This window comes from Prinia subflava, chromosome 4, assembly GCF_021018805.1.
Source record: "Prinia subflava isolate CZ2003 ecotype Zambia chromosome 4, Cam_Psub_1.2, whole genome shotgun sequence".
Lineage (NCBI taxonomy): Eukaryota > Metazoa > Chordata > Aves > Passeriformes > Cisticolidae > Prinia > Prinia subflava.
In genome coordinates, this window is record NC_086250.1 from 49,991,510 (window position 1) to 50,012,042 (window position 20,533).

Below are 20,533 nucleotides of genomic sequence, written 5' to 3' on the forward strand. Positions count from 1 at the left end.
AATTTAATTCAGTCAGATTCAAGGACCCACTTATCCACCATGCCTCTTCTGTGAACCACTTCACAAAATCTAATACCTCAAGGACAGGAATTGGTTTCTTCATACAACTTCTTTTATAATAGAGAATAACGACTCCATTTTCAGATGGAAAACTAATGCAGGGATATATTTTTTTTCCAAAAATAGAAAGCAAGTCATATGAAACATAATATTCAGTAACAGTCTTTTAAGTTGTCATTCAATGGTTTATCCACTACATTATTTGCCCATTCTAAAATATGATTGTTTCTCCCAAAAAAAAAAAAAAAAAAAAAAAAAAAAAAAAAAAAAAAAAAAAAAAAAAAGCAGCAGCACTCAAAGCTTCTGTTCTGATACCCAGGGACAAAGTTAAGAGGGACACCCACAAAAGTACAGCACACAAAATGCGATCCTGCTCTTTTGTCCAAGTCAGTAAATTCAGTCTGTCAGGAGGTATAACACCAGGCAGATCTTTGTCAAAAGACTGTCTGTCCATCACAGGTGAAACATCTGCAGTCTTTCCTGAGACAGAAATGAAAATATTTTTCCATTCTTAATAAACCAGAGACATTCTTCAACATATCAGATGCAGTGATGAGATTTTTAACTAAGCATCTCGTTAAGCAATTACATAAATTTTGTTCAAGTGAACACCTTGAACTAGAATATAAGAAAAGATAACAAAAATTAAGTTAAGTGTGCTCTCTGGTAATTTATGGTTAGAAATAAATAAACACAAAGAAACTTTAACAGAAAGACATTCCAACAAGATATTCAAATTAGTTTTTATATTTTTTTATTTTAAAAACATGAAATAAGAACTAGCAAAACTTCATATCTAAGCAATTCTAGCATATGAGGCTAAAAACCCACTTACCCAAGCATCCTGTCTCCAAAAGCAGCCAATAAGGGATGCCTTGAAATCAGTACTAGAACAAAACAAGCCCAGAATGATACTTTCCAGAAATATTCTCCCGACCTCCAGCAATTTTCAGCTTATTCCCCTCTGAGCCAGAAATTGTCATTTTGTATGTAGCAGCCCTCTGCTGACATATCTGTTGTGAACCTGCCCCCTTGTTTTTGAATCTTTAGGTAATTTTAACACCTACAGCACAACTACACATTTCGTGCAGAATCACCACCTTGGTTGTCTCTTACTTTGTCTGATGCCTTCTCATTTTAAAGTATGAGACTGTCCACAATCAACCAGAAGAAACACACAAACAGAAAAACTGCTTTTTAGGATGAAAAAGAATACCATTATTTTTTCAGTCTTATGAATAATTTTATGCTCACTGAGGCTTTTTTTCCCCCAACTTCATTTGACAAATTCTGAAATTGGAATGAGTACTTTTTTCCAGTACTTAAATGTTATCTTCAGCTTGTTCACTATGAATAAACAACATTGAATCATTTCACACAGGATAAGAGGGTGAATGGCAGTCACTGAAGATACCACCACGTCTTCTCACCATACAATTCTCTGCATCAGCACTCATGGAGCTGCAACATAGCCTGCCCTAACTGGACCAAACTACACAGTTTAAATATCTGAAATATGCTCAAGCACAGTTGTAAAAATGTCCTGAAGACTTGAACAGATAAAGCATATGATGAAATAAAACTATCCTCCCTCTTAAACACTCCATGCCATCTTCTGGGGATGTCAGTCACGGCAGGCTTGCCCCAAGTTCTCATTCAGATGGAGCACTGTTTGGCCAAGTCATGGAAAAAACTGCTGGTTAGATCTAGAAAAGTAACCTTCCAGTGGAGCACTAAGTCTTAGATCTCCAGAAAATAAAGACTGCATTAGTAGCTCACGGCTTATGTATCGTCTGGGGTTTTGCTAGAATACCTTTGGCAGAGTGCCAAGCTGTAAAAATTTAACCATCAATGTAGCAACTATGTAACCAAGCCAGCCATTGTATTGCTTTTATAACAGAGATATGGGAATTTGTTGCCCTAGAAGATATTTCATATATACAACCAAAACACAAGAGAACTTTTTCCTCTACCTCTTTCAGATTTTAAAATGATTGGTTTATTTGATCTATAAGAATGAAGTACCTGAAAAACACTACTTCAGTTCCCTCTGTATCTAAAACTCCATGTTATTTTTCCAGATCAGTTTTGTAAGGGGTGTATGTTGCCTGGCAGCAAGTGCACCAACAATAGAGCAAACTGCTATTTAGCTAAAACTCATCCAACTACCTGCATGTGCATCACAAAAACCACACAGGCAAAACGATACCAGAATTGCTAAAGACTAAGATAAGCTCTGCCAAGCCAAAAGGAAGAAAAATCCATCAATTCTGAACAAGAGAAGGACTGGTTAGAACAGCAGTGATCAAACTGGAGAGGCATTTTCCAGCCTCCATCACCTTTGGAAAAGACCAAAGATCCAAAGATGAAACTGGAAGGTCACCATGAGGCACAGGAACAGAATGGAGTCTTTCTCACCTACAAAGCAATTTAGAGTAGAAACTGTAAAAGTCTTTACAGTTAAATCCATTACACCACTCTCAAAAAAAAAAAAAAATCTGAGAGACTGGTAGTGCCAATAGTTTGGTTTTGCTGACATTGCTGGGTGGACAGCACTGGCAACCTCAGGAACTAAAAGTGCTGCTCATTTTGCTATCGCAGCAACAGTTAAAAACCCTGCTGCCTTCAGCAGAAGCTGGAATAGATAGGTAAAGTATAAAAGCCACAACTTTGTACTTTCTCTAAACATAACTCAGGCAAAAAACAAGTTAGCTGTGAATTAATCACAAATGACCATAGGAAACCAGCTCCTTCTTACTCAGAAAGCTTTTTAAAAGATGGAGCTGGGTAATAATCCAGGACCTAGGGAAAAAACCTGTGGAGCATAAGTGAGAGCTGGAAGGGCGGGAGTGGGGCAGGGAGAAGTATAAAAATGGTGTACAAGAAGACACATAGGGAAAAGCTGTTAAAAGTAAAAAAAAGTATTTTCAGAAGGGAAGGAAAAGGTACATATCTACATTACATTACATATTTTGAGTTCTCATCAGTGAACAGCAGAATTCTCTTGAGGATTCACAAAGCAGACTTCCCAAATAAGGCTCTAAAAATTAAAAAGGTCTGCTATTACTCATTAGGTAATACTAATTAGGTTATATTATTTTATATATAAAATCAACTACTGATATACTGATGGCTCCTCATCTGCTAGACCCATGAAACAAGTGCACCAGAGAAACACAACTGCAATTTGTATGTTTTACAACACCAATATGTTTCCCAGGTACAACTCATCTGATCAAGTATAAATATCTATTTTCACTAATTCTTTCTAGTTTCCTATCAAGAACTACTTAGTATGATTTGAAATGTCCCAGGATTCTGAGACAGCTTTTCAGGGACAGACAGATGTGGTACAGAACTTAGGAGAATCATCCATGCCAGCTGGACTAGTAGCCAGTCCAGCTGGGATACCCCAGAGTATCACACATGGGCCACTAAAGGTGTATGTCTTGTATGTATGTCAGTGAGGTACCTAATGGCACCAGCTATGCAAGCCAGGTACCCAATGTCCCTTCATTTTCAATGGAGAACTACTCAGCGCAGTCAAACAAAGAAGCTATCCAGCTAACCATCACCAGAACTATTTGCTTGTGGCTCCACTGACTGTAATAGGGTATTAAATATTGTGCATACACATAGACACCTAAATTTAAGTGTCTTGAAGCCCATTCACACCTCCACCCATATGTTCAAAGGTCAGCTGCCTAAGTCACTTCATTCAAAACCAGTGAAGCTCACAGACCTGTTTCTAAAACAGGTTATTCCTTCCAGCCACTTACTTCACCCCACCAACTATAAAAGGAAGTGGGTATGTGGTCAAATGAATCACAGCCCTTCTCTAATAAAGAAAACTGCAAACAGAGAGACTGCTAAAAGATGTGGTTATAATATCCACACAGTACTGGTGAATACTTTGGGGAAAACCACAGTTTATTGCTTTGCCTATGGAAGGCTTTTCCTTTAGTCTAAAACTAGGGTAAGAATCTGTGATCCCATGCTTCACTAGAAATTCTCTGGTGAAATACATGTCCATTTCCCACCACATCCAAGACAAACTTAAGTTTAGGAATGTTCTTAGGAACAGAAACAGATATGAAAGCAGAGAAATATCTTTCAAGGAAAAGCAATGTCGTTGAATTTGCTCCTCAACTAATACAGATTTCTTTTGCTGAATATTATCTGATGTTAACATTCAAGACTCATAAAATTTCACAGTCATACCTAAGGGATTGTGAGGGTACTTTATATGCATTTAATTATAACATCCATTAGCTCAATGACTTTTATTGGATTGTTCACCACAAGAAGTTACCCACTTATTCTGCCCTCCTCAGGCACACCTCCCCAGCTTTCTGGGTTTTTCAGAAGGTTTTCTTTACATGGTGTGGGGGAGGTTTTGGTTAGCTATTGTAGGCTTTCTTGGCATCAGCTAACAGCAAAACTTTTAATAGTTTCAACATTAACCATAAATATACCTCAGAGCTGGGAAATTAGTTTTGGAAACAACAACAAAAAAACCCCAAACAACCAGCCCCCCAACCCCTCCAAAACTGCTAAGACACTGACCTTTATACACACTCAGATATTGTCACAGCTGTTAAAACATTTCTGCAACCTATTAAAAGCCACAAAGATACTTTATCATTTTTTAGTTCAGTGCAAGTTAGGCTTCTATTTAGATTGAGGCCCACAAATCTTCTATAATCATGTCTGAATTCTTAGATTTAATGGGCAAATTCTTTTCAGAAAGTTGCTTTCAAGTAAGTCACTTCTAAGACAAATAGTATATGATTAGATACAGAAATGGGTACACACTGTTGAAGCTGTTCTCCAGAATTTTACACCTTACTTTATGCTATGAGAGAACCAACACACAATGCCCAAGAAAGCTTTAACTCATATATCCTTTGTACACACCAGAACATCTTCCCTAAGCCTATTTTACAGCTTCTGGTTTACATGTTCAAGGATTATGCAGGTGTTTGAAATCAACTGTTTCTCTTCTTGGGTAGTGATAGGTGCACAGACTGCAAACTGCTGTCCTCCTGAGATCTTTCCTTCCTGTCCCAGTTTCCATCTCTATTCCTATCTTGCTATATCCCCTCTGAGGCCAAAGCAATGCTTACACAAATTAAGTCAAAGCAGTTGGGAAAACAACAGAACTTACTGCATCCGTCAGCTTTACACCTCCCATGCCACTTTCACATATCTGGCTCACAATTTTCACCTCTGCACTTCAATTCTAATGAAAAACAGTGTGACAGTCCACATTTGGAAGAGAAAGGATTGTTTATGAAGTGGAATGCATTCAGTAGCTTTCTTTTCTCATCCCCAAAGATCTTTACAACAGAGGAAGAGAGGATGTGCTGCAGGTTGTGGAGTAGAAGGCATAGAAAAGGCAGTGCTGTAGTTTGGAAAAGGGGGAGGAGAGGAAGAAAGGAGGTTTGAAGTGTCACTGCAGGATGGAACGAGACCAATCTCTCACCACAGAGAAGCAGAACTAGAACAGACAGACCTGTGCTGTCTCTGCATGTCACCTACATGCTGAAACACAACGGCATCACACATCTGACTAGAAGAAAATAACTTCTCTAACGATAATGCTACACCAAAATCTTGTATTCAGGTGAAAACAGGGTTTCTAATGGTCCTTCTGTAAATGACCATTTTCTAGGATGTAATCTCTTGTAAGAGATATAGTATTTACTTTTCAAGGCTATAGCCTCATTTTCTGCTATTTGAAGTAGTTTTCAAATAAGAATCTTTCCAACTGATCTAAATCAGCCTATATAATTTATATGATCAAGGCATAATTTAGCATTTCACTTTACTGACCAGAATGGCAGTTCTACTACAAATATTCCTACAGATTGATCCATAGTGAATACACCAAACTAGGCATAAAATACCCCAAAATGTCACCACAAAGTATTGTGGAATTTCTCTCAGTTTATTTTTTTTTTTTTTTGTATTGATAATTTTTCTTGTAGTGTAACTTTTTTTTTGTCCTGTTACATGACCCACAGCAACCCAGAGTGATCCTCTGGGCCATGCACACATTCTTAATGCAGTTTTGTAGCAACATCCTTACTTCAGTGGAGTCAAGATTCCACTCTACCAATATCTGCTATATGTACAGCTTTACAGACAGTAGAAGATACTGTCTTTGAGAGGGAAATAACATTTATGCCTTTGATCACTGGTCAAGCAAAATCAAACCCCAAAATTTTACTGAATAATTTCAACAGATTTCATGCTTGATATAGGCTTTGTTAAATCTACACTGAAGCTGAAGTGTGTGACAAGCCAACCCTCTGCACAGCAGGCTGATGTTCAATGTTTCAACAAAAGGACTGTCAAATTGGATTATTTCTTGCTATTATATAATCATTATTGGTAGACATTAGGCAGATGGAAATCATTCAAAGAACACACACATATGTTTTCTCTCAATTCTAGTCCAAGTTGCACCAACACAATTTCAGTGACTTCAGTGCAATCATGCTGAGCAGGTATGAAAAAGGACCAGAACTACTGCCCTGCTATTTTTCCCTGTCACCCTTACTATATAAAAATACCAATATTTTGTGGGAAAGAAGTGATTGGTTCTCCAAATGTTGTGCTTTATCCAAGGAAACTCAGAATAACAAGATTATCGCTTTGTTCCTAAATGTAACAAACTACAGAACAGTCATGGCTTTTTCAGTCAAATTCCCTGCTGAATGTAAAAGAGGGAGGGAAGCACTTCCCTTTCTATTCTACAGTGCTTCTAAAACCAGCAGAAAAAGTCTTTATTTTCCAGTGATGTTATTGATAGTGTATCAAGACACAAGAACAGTATTTAGTATCAAGAAACCCTATTGTACTGTCCTGTGTCACACACCACCTGCTTATAGCATAAAACTTACACATTAACACATTACTAATACAAATACTGTTCTTACAGCTTTTTACTGCACCATTTGTGCAATCAGGATTCTGAGCAGAAAAAAAAAATAAAAAACAGAACAAAACTAAACCCCCCAAAAAACAACCTAAAATGGTACTGAAAACAATGTTTTGTCATAAGTTGAAGTTCAGTGCAACTTATAAGATAGTCATCTGAGTGACTATGGTCATTCAAAAAGTAAGCAAGACGATCCAATTAATAATTCTGTATCTCCAGTTTGAAGACAGAAAATAAAAGCTATTCATACTAACCCTTCAAAAGAATTATTTAAGTATTACAAACATATTTTAAAAAAATATTTTCATTGCACAGGGTTTTCTTATTATTTTTCTGTACAAAATTTATCACAAATAAAATGTTTATACTGGTAAGGAAAAAGGCATAAAAGGAAAATTAATGACTGAAGGCAAATTAAAAAGCAAAGCAATAATTTAAAAATATTTTGTCATTGCTCAAGTATAGCTATTCTTTTTGTTAGAGAAAAACACACAGTTTACATGCTAGCATCTCATCACTTTTAAAAACATACATTAAAATGAGTGTGCAAGGGAGAGCTAGCCCTCCTACCTTTCACAATGAGAACACCAAATTGTATGTCTTATACTCCACTGCCTAACAGTGCAATATTGAAGTGCTACTTGATTACAGGTTACCTGCTGGATATTTTAAAACTGAAAATTAAGGCAGTATTAAATGAATATACGAAAGAATTTTGTATAAATAATTTTGGTCAAAACCTGGACTTTAAAGTATTTAAGCTTGCTTTTATTAATTCTTACCTTAGTATTCGTTTATGCCATGGTTATATCTTTTTTTAAAAAACAGTGATGTTATAAATATGCACTGCATGAGGTTTGCTTTTTTAAAGGAAAACTGAATTTCCACAACACTGCAGATTTTAAGACACACAAGGGCAATTACATACACAGCTGGAAGAAGGTTTCAGCTAAGAACTAGTGCCAGGAAGTAAACAAGGTAATAAAAAATAAAATGCTAGCAATAACCTAAATTTTCAGAGAAACTGGTGCCCCTCCCTTCGGGAGTCATCGCCTTCAGGAACGATCCCATCCGAACGGGCACCACCGCGGTTTTACTGTCCTCAACTTCCCTTGTGGCTACGAGACAGAGCACCGACAGCCCGACCCTGGACCTGCGGCTGTCGGCCAGGCGGGCACCCAGGGCTGGTTCTCCCCGGGAATCCCCAGACAGGCTGGGCCACGCCAGCTCTGGGATGCAGCGGGAGAGCAGAGCAGAGCAGCCGGGCTGATCGCTCTGCCAGGGCACGGGCGAGGAGCCGCGGCCCAGCAGAGGCGCAGACCGCCCGAGAAGACGAGCCTTGCAGCCCAGCCTGGGCTCGTGTGGAGCAGCAGAGAGGAGCCCAGCGCTGGCCCAGGGGAGCGCAGCCTCCCCCGACACCGCTTTAACCAGCGGCTGGCACGGCACCGCATCCCTCCGCCTCCCTCCCAGCCGCCTCACCCACCCGCAGAGGGGACACGCCGGCAGGGAGGGGGTTCTGCTCGTCTTTGGAGGATATTTCAAGCGGAGAGCCAGATCCTGCCCTGTGGCACGGGCCCTGGCAGCCGAGAAGTCTCCACACACCCGGCGCTCTGGACGGGGACCTGGGGCGGGGGAAAAGGACGGTCCCTTCGCGCCGAAAACGCCTCACGAAAGGCAGGCGAAAGCCAAGCCCCTTGCGGGCCCGGCAAAGGGTTAAAGAGCAACATTTCCCCCCGCCCCGGTGTGACAGGTCCCCCCGCCCCAGCCGCTGTCAGCACCTCAGCCCTCCCGGAGCGCAGCCCCCCGGCTGTGCGAAGCAGCGGGAAAACGGGGGGTGGGTGCGGGAGAGGCGAGACGGGGAGCGGAGCCCCCTCCATGCCCCTGACGGGCGCCGCACGCCGTTCCCCGCGCCAGAGCGGCGGGACGGAACAAAGGGGGCGAGATCCCACCGCCCCCGCTGAGGGAAGAGGGAGAGCCGCAGCGAGGGAGACCCCGCTTGTCTCTGTTCGCGCCCCGGCCGGGACGGGGCTCGGCGGCGGGTCCCACAGCGAACCCCGTCCCGCCCCGGGGGAGAAGGAGGGCGGAGGGACGGAGCGGCGGAGGCAGGTCTCCAGGCACGGCTTCGTCCCAAGCCCATGGCTGAACCCTCCTCGCCGCGGCTGGGTCGCACCCCCTCTCCCGCCAGGCCGATTACCGCTGCCGTGGCCGCCGAGTCCTCCCGCCCGCCAGAGCCCGGCTCGCCGCTCGCTCCCTCCGTCGCCATCTTCCCGCTGTATGGGCTCCGGCGCGGAGCGCGGTGCGGAGCCGAGTGGCGGAGCCGTCGCCGCCAGGCGCTTAACCCGCTCCCCGCCGGCAGCGATCCCGCCGGCAGCGGGGGCGCTTAACCCCTGCGGCGCCGCGCAGGCGGGGCTGCCGAGCCCAGCCGAGCCGCCCCCTGCACCGGCACAGGCGAGCGATTCCTGCCGCCGGGCGCTCGGGCTTCCCCACCCACCCGCTCCCCGTGCTCCATACGGCGGCCCGGAGACGGGCGGAGGGGGAGCGGGACTCGCCGCGGGCGGCCGGCGCGCAATGGTGGCGGAGGGGAGTGTCCTCGCTACCGCGCTACCCGGGCCCCACGCACGCATCGCTCTCCTCCCTACCCACCCCCGTGGTTTAGCAGCAGGAGAAGGAGAGGAAAGGTTGGGGATGGGACGAGGAAATAGGGAGTTGCAGTGGGCTGGCTTACCTGATCCGCGAGACCTCTAAAGCAACTGAAGTCTTTGAGGGAAGGGCAGAGGTGCCTCTCCTTCCTGGGGGTGCTGACTGGAGGAGTCACCTCTCCCTCCCCTTCCCCTGTAGAGAGGTTTGGGGGAACATTCTGCTGAGAGCCATTGCTTGACTGGCTTATTTTCAAGGCATGTTTTCAGAGGTTGTGTGAGGGTGGACACAGCCAGGCCCAGTGTTCTGGCACCTCTCAGACCTGGTGCTGGAGCCCATCCTGGGGCTGTCCTTTGCCATTCCAAGTGGGTGCTGAAGCCAAATCCTATTTTAGGTTCCTTCCAGAGAAGGCTTTGGCAGCTGAGCTGGACCCATTACCACAAAGGGTCAGTGCTCCCCACCCAGGAGCACCTCGCAGTGCCCCTCTCCGGGGGCTCTTCCTCACGGTCTTGCTCTACTGCTTTGCCCAGCAATGGGGACCTACACCAAAACCAAATCTACATGTACTGCCCTGTGGAACCATCCTATCTATTTTAAGCTGAATTTACAACACTGTTTTTATCTGCAGCCACAGAGAACTTCCACCAACAGCAGGCGTCTTTGAGCCTTGCCAGGCTCCAGCTTTCACAGGGGGCTGCCTCAAGTCTGCTGAACGAAATCCCTTCTCTCCAGGACCAAAATGGGCTGATGCCTTGGTCAAAGACAGCAAAGGTTCTTCTAAGCATGCTGTACCTAAGAATGGAAGTAAAGCCATATATAAACTTTTCCCCCTCTACATTACCAGAAGAGGAACTGTGATTAGTAGAATAAACTCCAGTTGTAAGGTTAATGCACACTGAACAGAGCAAGGAGAAGGCAGTGTATAGGATCCATTACAGGGCACCTAAAATCCAGTTAAACAGATGTTTTCTGGTTTAGGGTTTGTTTTTTCTTTCTCCTTAAAAATGAGCTCTCTTCCTACTCAAGTTTTACATTTTTATAACTATAGTGTGTGCTCACATCCCTTCTACCACTGAAGCTAAGAAACTACATTGATGACACATAGCCTAAAACAACTTGTTTTTCTCAGTTCTCAGCACTCTAACACCATTTAACTTGTTTAGGACAAAATGTTGCTTGCTTTCTTTATTGATAGTAAAGTAACATACATTACTCATAATTATTATTTATATAAATTTGGAAGAGTATTTGGTGCTTTGCCTTCAAGAAATGCAACAAAAGTAATTTGTTTCCTATGAACTCTGTCATACTCCTCTCTAAAATGGATTAAAATACTGAAATTTTTTAAATTGCTTGAGTATATCTTTTCTCTTACTTATTCCTATCTCCCTTTATCATTGCCAGTGTTTCTCTATTGTGTTAGAAGCATCTGCTGTCCCTCACAGACAGTAACGTGTCTTTCTGAGTTGGTGCAAAGCATGAACACAACATATATAAATACTGGTTTTTAACAACATATATGTCAGAGCAATGATGTAGCAAAGCACCACTTATCTCTTGCTCTGCTGAGATCACAAACTGGTTTAGCTGATATTTTATCAATTACCAAGTGTACATTTATCAAAATAACAATGAATACTATATTAGTCATAGCTTTCCATTTCAGACTTGAGAACTGGTCTCTCTTTCCTCATCTGAAGATAATGATTTCTGAGAGAGATGGGAGTGCTCAATCTCAGCCAGCAAAAAATTAATAGAATAGATGGACCAGCAACACTTCAGTTAAAAGCCTATCTCCAGACAACTAATATCCAGCACACCATCCAAGTGCTGGAAGTAGTTTGACCTGTTGTTATGGTCAAAAAGATGACAGGAGGAGTCATCTATATTTGAAGGAGGAGTGATCTATATTTCATCTTTATGTCATGAAATGAATCATCACAACATTTTGAAAATATTACTGATGTTTGTAATTGTATGAGACCATATGCATGTTTGTGTTTCTTCGCTGTTTCCCCTAACAGCAGCAACAAGGCTTATGGTTGGCAGGAGAGCACTAAAATCCACATTAGATATTGCCAGTTGCTACTGGGAGTAGATTCTTGTGCTGCACAGCAACCACTGCGTCATCAGTGATGGTGGTATGGTGCAAGTGTCTTTGAGGTTTTGCTACATGAAGAACACCTTCACACTGGGGATCATCTTCAAAGTAGATTTTATTCTTTTATTGTTGCTACTGCATTACTGGACAAGGTCTTAGTTATTCTCTGGTTATTTGTCTTATTCTGCTGACATCCTCTCTCAGAGCTGGCTCTAAACTCACAGTAATACAGCATCTACACACACTGTGAATGACTTCAGACTGATGGACAGCATGACTTCATGACTGCTGTCAAAGTCCATGGTCATTTCTATGTCTTTATTATACAGAACAAACCAGCTCTTTAATGCATGTCTAAGTCAGAGCCCTTCTAGGAGAAATAAATTGCCTTAGCTTTTACAGACAATTTTATCACTATAGTAAGGCAAAAGAGTTGCTTCTCTCAGAGGAAGGTGCTCACTCTTTTACTATTAGCATGTAGCTGGCAAACTGAATGCAATCAACTATTTTTGTGCTGTTCCAGTCTTATTTGGCCTGAGTAACATAAAGAAAAGCCCAAGCCTTGAGCACACCTTAAGTGTATTTCTTTCCTATGATTAGAGAGCTGGCACAAAGCAGTGGAATGTGTCCACACCTTACAGGATGCAGCTGCTGAACTGCATGGTGCTTATTCCCTCCATCAGCACACAACTGCAGTGACAGAAAATGCCTCCCTTGGTTTTATATTGACAGGGAAGCAAATTGTGTATCTCAACTGTACAAAGCATTATGGCTTTTCTGCCTTGCAACAAATTATTTGTGTGGGAAAACAAACAAACAAAACAGTGTAAAATAGTATTTTGCCTTTAAAAACAAGCAAACAAAATGCAAAATAATATTCAGTCTTTAAAAACAAACAAACAAATAAAAAGCCTGTGTCTCACTTTAAAGCAAGGAGGAGATGTTGAAGTCCCAAGATAAATTTTTGCAGATTTCTGAGAAAAAGTAATTAATCACTGTAACATCAAAATCTTTCCAAAAGTCATCCCAGTGAAAACTCGAATCATTTCTTCCATCACCCTCATCCACAACTCATCAATTTAAGCCAAACAACATAATTCAAATACTGCACTGATTACCTCTTCAGGAAACTTTGGTTTTGGAGACCTATATGCAGTAGAGAGCACACTGATAACTCTGAGCCATTGACTTGGGTTTGCGAAGGAGGGGTTGCTTTCTCTGGAAGATAGCACACCACTGTCCAGGTGACATTTAATAGCAAAAGAGACAATATTGCAGAGGGCATGTTGGCTGCCTCCTGGGATCCTAAAGTAACAGTAAAAAGGAAGGTGAAAAGGAGGCAAAGTCAAAGCATTGGGAACAAAATAGAATCTCCAGTAGGCATTCAAAGAAGAGATGCTTTAATTGACTATGCAGAAGGAGAGCAATTACTAAAGAAAGTGTTGGAGTGGTTGATTTGTGAGCATAAATTCAACAGTGTTGAATATTACTATAAGTTAGTGATGTGATTCACAAGACTGGAGTTTTGAAAACTGTCTATAATCTGATTAGAAAGGGACAAGTGCACAAAAAAAAAAGGGAAAAAAGCTATCAAAATTGAATGTTCTGTGTGTCAGCATTACTGATATCTCAGGAAACGTTATTTGAATGTTTATGTGCTGTGTTTTAAAGTTTAAAACATAAAATGAAGTATTTAGTGCCTGCTGCAAACATCAGACTAAAGAACAAAATGGCAATATCCTCAATTATCTTGGATATATCAAGTATCAAGGAAGAGACAGCTGCTATCACTGAGGCTTTGCTTTGAATGACATCATTTTGCCAATACTGTAACATCCTGCAAACGTCTAAAAATTATGGGTGACAATTCAAAAAGCTAACCTTGAGCAGGAGGATTCTAAATGAGACATCCTTTTAACATAAGAAGAAGCTTGCTCCAACTGGAATCTAAAATTTGAGTGCCTAAAATTTGAGTTTGCTGTGCCTAAGATTTAAAAATCTGAGCCCAGAATGGAATCTGGAAACTAAAAATGGGTACAGCTTATGAATTTGAAACATTTATTTTAGAGAAGTCTTGAAGTATGTGTTATACAAAAAGATCACACACTGATCTTCTTGGAGTTGACATACATAAGCTTTTCTATGAAGAAGAAGAAAATGATAACTCATTTGCTGTCAACACAAAAAAGGAGTGTGTACAGCTTTCTAAATACCAGAAAGGTATAGAACAGTTAAAATTATCAAACTGAAAATGTATGAAAATATTCAGAAAAGGTAAAATGTGTATCCTATTTCTCTCTTCCATTCATCTTCTTTTATTGGTGGGTACCTGTAAGGAATGTAAAATAAATCCATGGAAGTTTTCTAACTGAAGCAATAAAGGTACAGGAATCAAGAATTCTCAGAACCAGTTTCCCTAAGAAGGCATGATGATGAATGTACTTCTACAGACATTAGCACTTCCAAGCAAAAACCCCACTTTTTCTTCTGGACATGAGAGAAATGCTTGCTGCTGTGATCATATTGGCTGTAGTGGCAGGAGGCAGGAGAATTCATGCTGCAACTGCCAGACATGGAAGAGTCTGTTCCTTTACTGGCAGGATTTATGCAGTGATCTGCAGTGCTGGGAAGTGCACTAACCAATTTTGGAATTTAACTCTTTCTCCACGAATCACCACACCATGAAATTAATTTTATCAGTGACTATAAAATCACTTTATTGCAGAATCTCTTCCCTTTTTTAAAATTTTCTTTTTTTTCCCTCTTCTTTTTTAAAATAATCCATTGATTGCTAAGCCTACTGTTTTAGCTTTTGTTCATTTTCATTATACAAAAGGTTAATTTTGAAATTGCATTATGCTGCTGACATGCTATGAACAAAATTGGATCACTAAATGCCCCCCTGCAGAGATGAAGCTATATCACTGCAAAATGGACCACTGTATCCTCAAAAAAACTTAACTGGAATTGGAATGGTAGTGCACATAGTGGATGGAGGGTGTCCTCCCTGCCAAAGCCTACTATTGTTCTGAGATCTCACTGTGAGCACGACACTGTGTACGGGATTTCAGCAGATGAAACAGCTTCAAGAGGACCTTTACTCTGTAATTGTAGACATAAAACTGCAAGGGAGGTTCATCAACTCATTGCCAGGAAGGATGAGTCTCAGGAAGGTGGTAACTACCTTAGAACATCTATATAGGGGCTTGGTAATGAAATGTTTTTCGCATTGCAATGCTCCACTAGGGAAAAATTCCCTTGTGAATGATGCACTCTACCAGGGAAAAATTCCCTTGCTAATGAAACAAAACTACTTCAATAGGTTGTTATCTTCATCATCGAACTGTAGAACCACAGCCCAGGAGAATTGGCTCCCATGCTGATGACACAGAACAGAAATTATTGTACTGAGCAGTTAACTCCCACCTGGAAAACAAGCAAAACAACACAGAATAAAGGAACAAACTCACTTGTCTGTAAGAAAGTGATGCATTTACTCACTGGTGTAACTCAACCTTTGGCAATGCAACTTTATTTATACTCTCAAAGTTGAAAAAAAATCTTATGAAAAGACAAGAGATCTGTGTGTGTGTGTGTGTGTTTCATAAACTGAACTAATGTGATCATATTGCCAAGACTCATAGTGACCGGAAAGGTAGACAACTCATGTGAAAGTCTGTGGTTCAAGCTTAAGAGAAGACCTGATGAATGTTTTAATTGGGGAAAAAATCAGTAAGACAGACTGATAGTGAAATCATAACTAAAAAAGGCAAAATTAAAATTCATGTGGCACCCTGATGTGTGCAAAATTCACTTATTTACATGTAAATGAGGCAGAGGAAAACCAATGAGCAGGAGAGAGATAACCCTGACTAGTCTTTCCTGTCAAGCATCTTTCAATGTGCAACTGCACTGAAATCTTTAAGTCAGGGATTTGGGACTCTACCTTTGGTCTAATGTTTAAATTCTGGATATCCATAAGATTATCTTTCATTAGAATTTTGCTCAGCATGTCCCTCGAGATTGAGATGTCACTCAGATTGTATGGGATTGATCCCCAGTGTGTCATTTGCCTACCTTACTGGGAATTAAGTGGGAAAGATTTAAGTTATACTTTATTATAAATTATATAAATTTATATTTAAAAAACGAGTATGAACTAGCTTTGCTGCAAAAATAAAAAGAGTTTTTAGGCTCCTGAGTTTCATCAGTTCCCAAGTGTTATCAATAGATTATGGTCTCTCTTGCCTTCTGTGCCTTGACAGTTTCCTCTGAGATTTCAAGACTGAGCATGAATTCAAAGCCAAAGCTCTACAGAAGATCTACTGCAGCCAGAAATCTGTATGAATATGACTTTACAAAATATCTTGGGAGGCTGAATAATCTTGCTGCAGGACAAAGGCAGAAAAAAAAAAAAAGGAAAGTCACTGGATTTGGAGTGAGGAATATTTACATAATATTTAATCTTTGTCATTTTAAAACAGCTATAAAATATGATTCATAGAAATCTAGGACTGGATTGCCAATCAGTTAGTCTAACATCTTCCAGGCTCTAGAACACGTTACACAGTTCTGTAAATAAAATTATCACTTTACCATCAGAATTTTGTTGCCTTTTTTTTCCTATTCAAATAATGCTGAATGTGTTAGCATTAAACTCTATAAATTCTGCAAAATTTATAAAAAAATTAAATATATCCTGATGCTGGTGACTTTTTCTTTAAGGGCTATCAAATAACCACAATATCTTTTTGAGTCTGATTCTATTTGGGCAGTTATTTTAATGTAAACACAAATTTAACGAGAAGATCAGTGACAGAAGAGTTTGTAAACTGTAGCTGAGAAGGGAAATCTTGGAATACTGGTTTCCAGCCTCCTTCTCTTACTGAAGTGAATATCTGAGTTAATATATACATTTAATGATACGATTTAGATGTTCCAGTGCAAAGACAAAGAGATTGAACTGGAAAAGAACTGGTACTTTAAAATATTGCACTGTTGAAAAAGAATGCTTTTACAGCTGAGGAAGACTTCATTTCAGTGAAGTTTGTGCTATTCTGTACTGGAGATATCTTTGAGATAGAACAGTATTTGTGTAAAAATACAACACAAGTCCTTTTTTAAATTCAATGGATAGTTTGTCGAAAACCGGTTTGATTGTGAAAAACATCAGCACAACATCCTCTCAGACAGATGGAAAACTATTCTATTAAAAGTAGAACTGGGCCCACAGAAACAGTTCTTTTGAAAACAATTTGTTTTTGGCAGATAACAAGAGGATATCGGTAGTCTTTCTGAAGGCAAAAGGTATCCCAGAGTAGAAAAAAAATGAGCACGTGCATTTAGCTACTGTTTATCCTGTGAAAAGGCTTTTCAGAAACATGACCTCTTAAGGGAGTCTTGTTCTCAGAGATCACTCTAGAAACAATCAGAAGGGAGCAGCAGCCTAGAACAAAGCTGCTTCTCGCTCATGGCAGTGTGAAAGGATTGCTCCCCTGCTTTATTTGAGGCCCCTCAGGAAGCCTACAGGATGCTGGTTGCTAGGCAACGCCCAAAGCTGTGGTGTATATAGCATTAGGTATTAATTATTGCCATGGGCCTTTTCCATGGAAGATCCTGAAAATATGCCATTAGACACATCATTGGATAAGTAATTTTTCATTCTGATGGACAAGCATTATTAATCTGCAGAAAATCAGAATTTGATAAATTGTTCGAAGGTGACTGACTGTGCCAAGTCTAATATTTGCTTGTTGTTGTGATGCTGTTTTGTAATTGCAGCAAAGGGATTTGAATAGCAATATGGTTACAGTAAGCTGTTTAAAGGTTCTGAACTAGAATATAATATTACTTCCTTTGTTTCCCTGATTAAAGTGCCTAGCTCTTAACTGATCTTTACTAGCACTTTATTTTGAGTAGTTCAGGTCAGTAGTTGAGCAAAAAAGAAAGCCTTAGAACATGAAAGCAGTAAAATAAAATATTTTATAGCAGCTGCATGTGGCAACAAAGAAATAGAAACAAACAACCAAAGAAAGAGGCAAGTTTTAGTCTGGTAGTGTCTACCATGAGATAAGTTTCTGCATGTCATTGATGACATTGGCTTGTACTTATGGGAAAGGAGAGCTGCTCTTCCTAGTCTAACATTACCTATCTAGCTAGTCATCACAAGCATCATGTGATGTATTTGTGGTACATTCCACTTTTAAGGGGATGAATACTGAGAATGGTTATACCCAATGAAATTAAGCAGGGTGGCCTAGAAGTTACTCTGGTTACTGCAAAGGAAAATGGAAGTCATGCTAAGGCAAGTCATTACCAAAGGTGAAAACAAACAGCAGCATATTGGAAATTCCTGTGAAGTGACAGTGACAAACTGTAACCAATGTCCAAGAAAATAAATTACTGTCTCAGGACATGAACTGAGTAATAAGAAAATTAGAGAAAGAAATTATTGAACTTTTATCCATTAGTGCAAGTAAAAAGAGTGCTAGCTATTTTCCAGTTGAAGAAAGAAAATGAGATTGTGGGTGGAGGCTCAAAGAGACCCTAATAAGAGGTTGTGTGACTGAAAATTTTTGCACAGGCAAGGATGCCTTCTCCCATATCTTGGATACACTGATATTTGTGCAGAAGGAGCATGAAATGTAGCAAAGGGGAACAGAAACACTTGGGCTTATGTGACCTGTAGATGCAGCACATGTTAGAGGATAAAAACTGTTTCCTGAGCTGTGTCCTTTTAGATGGTTATGTGGCAGAAAACTGCCATGAATATTGACATTGGAAAATTTGCCATGGGATGCTTCAGAATTGGAACACTAGTCAGACTGGTAATGTGCTGCTTCAAATACCCACAGAGCATGCTAGCCAGCAAACTTATCAGGTAGGCAACAAAAATGATAAAACTGGAAAATGACTGATCCTGTCCTCTTCCAGTGAGGAAGTCTGGACATTCAATTTCAATCAAACGAGGGCAGAAGGCGTGAAAATTTCACAGCTACCTCCATAACTGTTCTCAGCTCCAAAACATTACTGCCGACTTGTTCAGGCCACTGACTGTTTTTCTTTTCACTGCTTTCAGCTTGAAAGGTTTGAGGAGCAGTAAGTTCATTCACAATGTTGATAGACACACAACTGAGACAAAATTGCTATCCTTTGGCCATTCACAGAGATAAATGTTCTTCTTTGAAAGCTATACTAACATTTTCTGAACCCTGTTTCTCAAGCATTGCATATTACTAATAGTATGTGTACTTTTTAATGAAGTGCTATGCTAGGGAAATCAGTTATTTTTAAAATGAAAAGATTGTTCCACAAAGGCATTCTGAAGGCAGAGAAATGAAGAAATTAAATTAGTGTTCCTAAAAAAGAAAACTAACATACTGTAATTTTATAATGAATATGAATGCATATGTAGTTAACATCCTATTGTTCGAACAGACTTAGGAATATCTTTTCTTTAGCAGAGATTTTCCTTTGATAGCCCTTCCAAAGCAGGTGCATTTGCTGTCACTGCCAAGTTCTGAGGAGCCAAGATGTACTGCATGAGAGCAACCACAAATTTCAGGTGGGCTCAGGATATGCGTCTGTACTAGAGCCCAACCAATGCAATTTGTTTATATGACAGAATTCACAGAGCAACCCACAAATAAGTGTGACTCACATCCTGTCTTATTTGTAATACTGATTTTTGACTACAAGTTGCAATCTTATGAATCTTCATAAAAACCTCCTCCTCTTTCCTGATATGTGATCTCTATCCTGATCCTGATTGATCAATGTGTTTGTCTTTTCTCTCCCTCTTTGGATTTGAAACATTAGATAAATGAACATGGTATTTATGTGTATTGATTTTCTCCATTTTTCTTGTATTTTGGGGTGTGAATTACTTTGCACCATTTCTAGTCATTTGATACAGTGAAATGGGCCTGAAGTTATTTCCTGTTCCTTGTTTACTTCCTTATTTTTGTTAGAAATATTGTATTTGTTTTATGATTCTTTGATCAGAACTTTTCATTAGTCAGCTATTGTATTTACTTACATACTCTAACTAAACTCATCATCTCATTTCCACTTCAGTGTCTGTCTGTGATAGTGTTGTGCTTAATTCACTTGTCTTCAGCAATGTTTTCTCTCAGATCCAGATTTGTAAAGAAACCTGTTGCCTGATTGCCCAGCAAGCTAGAAGCTGGCTTGGAGGTGCCCAAATCCAGCAGCAAAATCACCTTGGGTTAGGAATTTATATTTATGAACTTGGTTATTTTGTGAAAGAGACAACAGGGACAGGGTTTTTTAAGATTTGAAGCCTCAGTCCCATTTTGTTGATATGAAGTTCAGAGAACCTAAATACAGACTGTTCTAAGTGTAGAGAGATATCACCTTCTTTTGTATCCTTGAAGTATGTCAGAGTTAATGTAATAAAGTTTTTTATTTAGTGGAGAGCAGGCTCTTGGGTGTTGTACAAAATAAACAACCAAATGAATGCCAATGCATGCCAGCTGCACACCTGCTGACCTGCAATTTGCTTAAGCCCAGAACCGTATTTTTTAGTGACCTATTAGAAAACAAAACAAAAACAGCCCAACAAAAAAAACTATCAAACATTTAAATTCAGTGTTCCATGGTACTGGGAAATAAGAGCTTAAACCACTTGTCCCCTCTAGTTCACTTTTTTTTACACTTTAACTGAAGGTTAAACTGTTATTTAACCAAAAGAAACATTCTTGCACAGCTTAGCAGCAGTATTACAACAGGAAAGCTATCATTTATTCTAAGAGCTGAGAGGACCACAA

General features: G+C 40.2%; 1 protein-coding gene across 1 annotated transcript in view; it reads right to left on the reverse strand.

Moving 5' to 3' along the window:
* CTTNBP2 (cortactin binding protein 2) overlaps positions 1 to 9,491 on the reverse strand; it is a 75,427-nt gene extending 65,936 nt beyond the window's left edge. The window contains exon 1 of the mRNA XM_063396724.1: positions 9,201 to 9,491. Within this exon, the coding sequence (XP_063252794.1) occupies positions 9,201 to 9,269 (69 nt within the window). The 5' untranslated portion in view covers positions 9,270 to 9,491. The remainder of the gene's footprint in view (positions 1 to 9,200) is intronic.
* Positions 9,492 to 20,533: the final 11,042 nt, after the last annotated feature.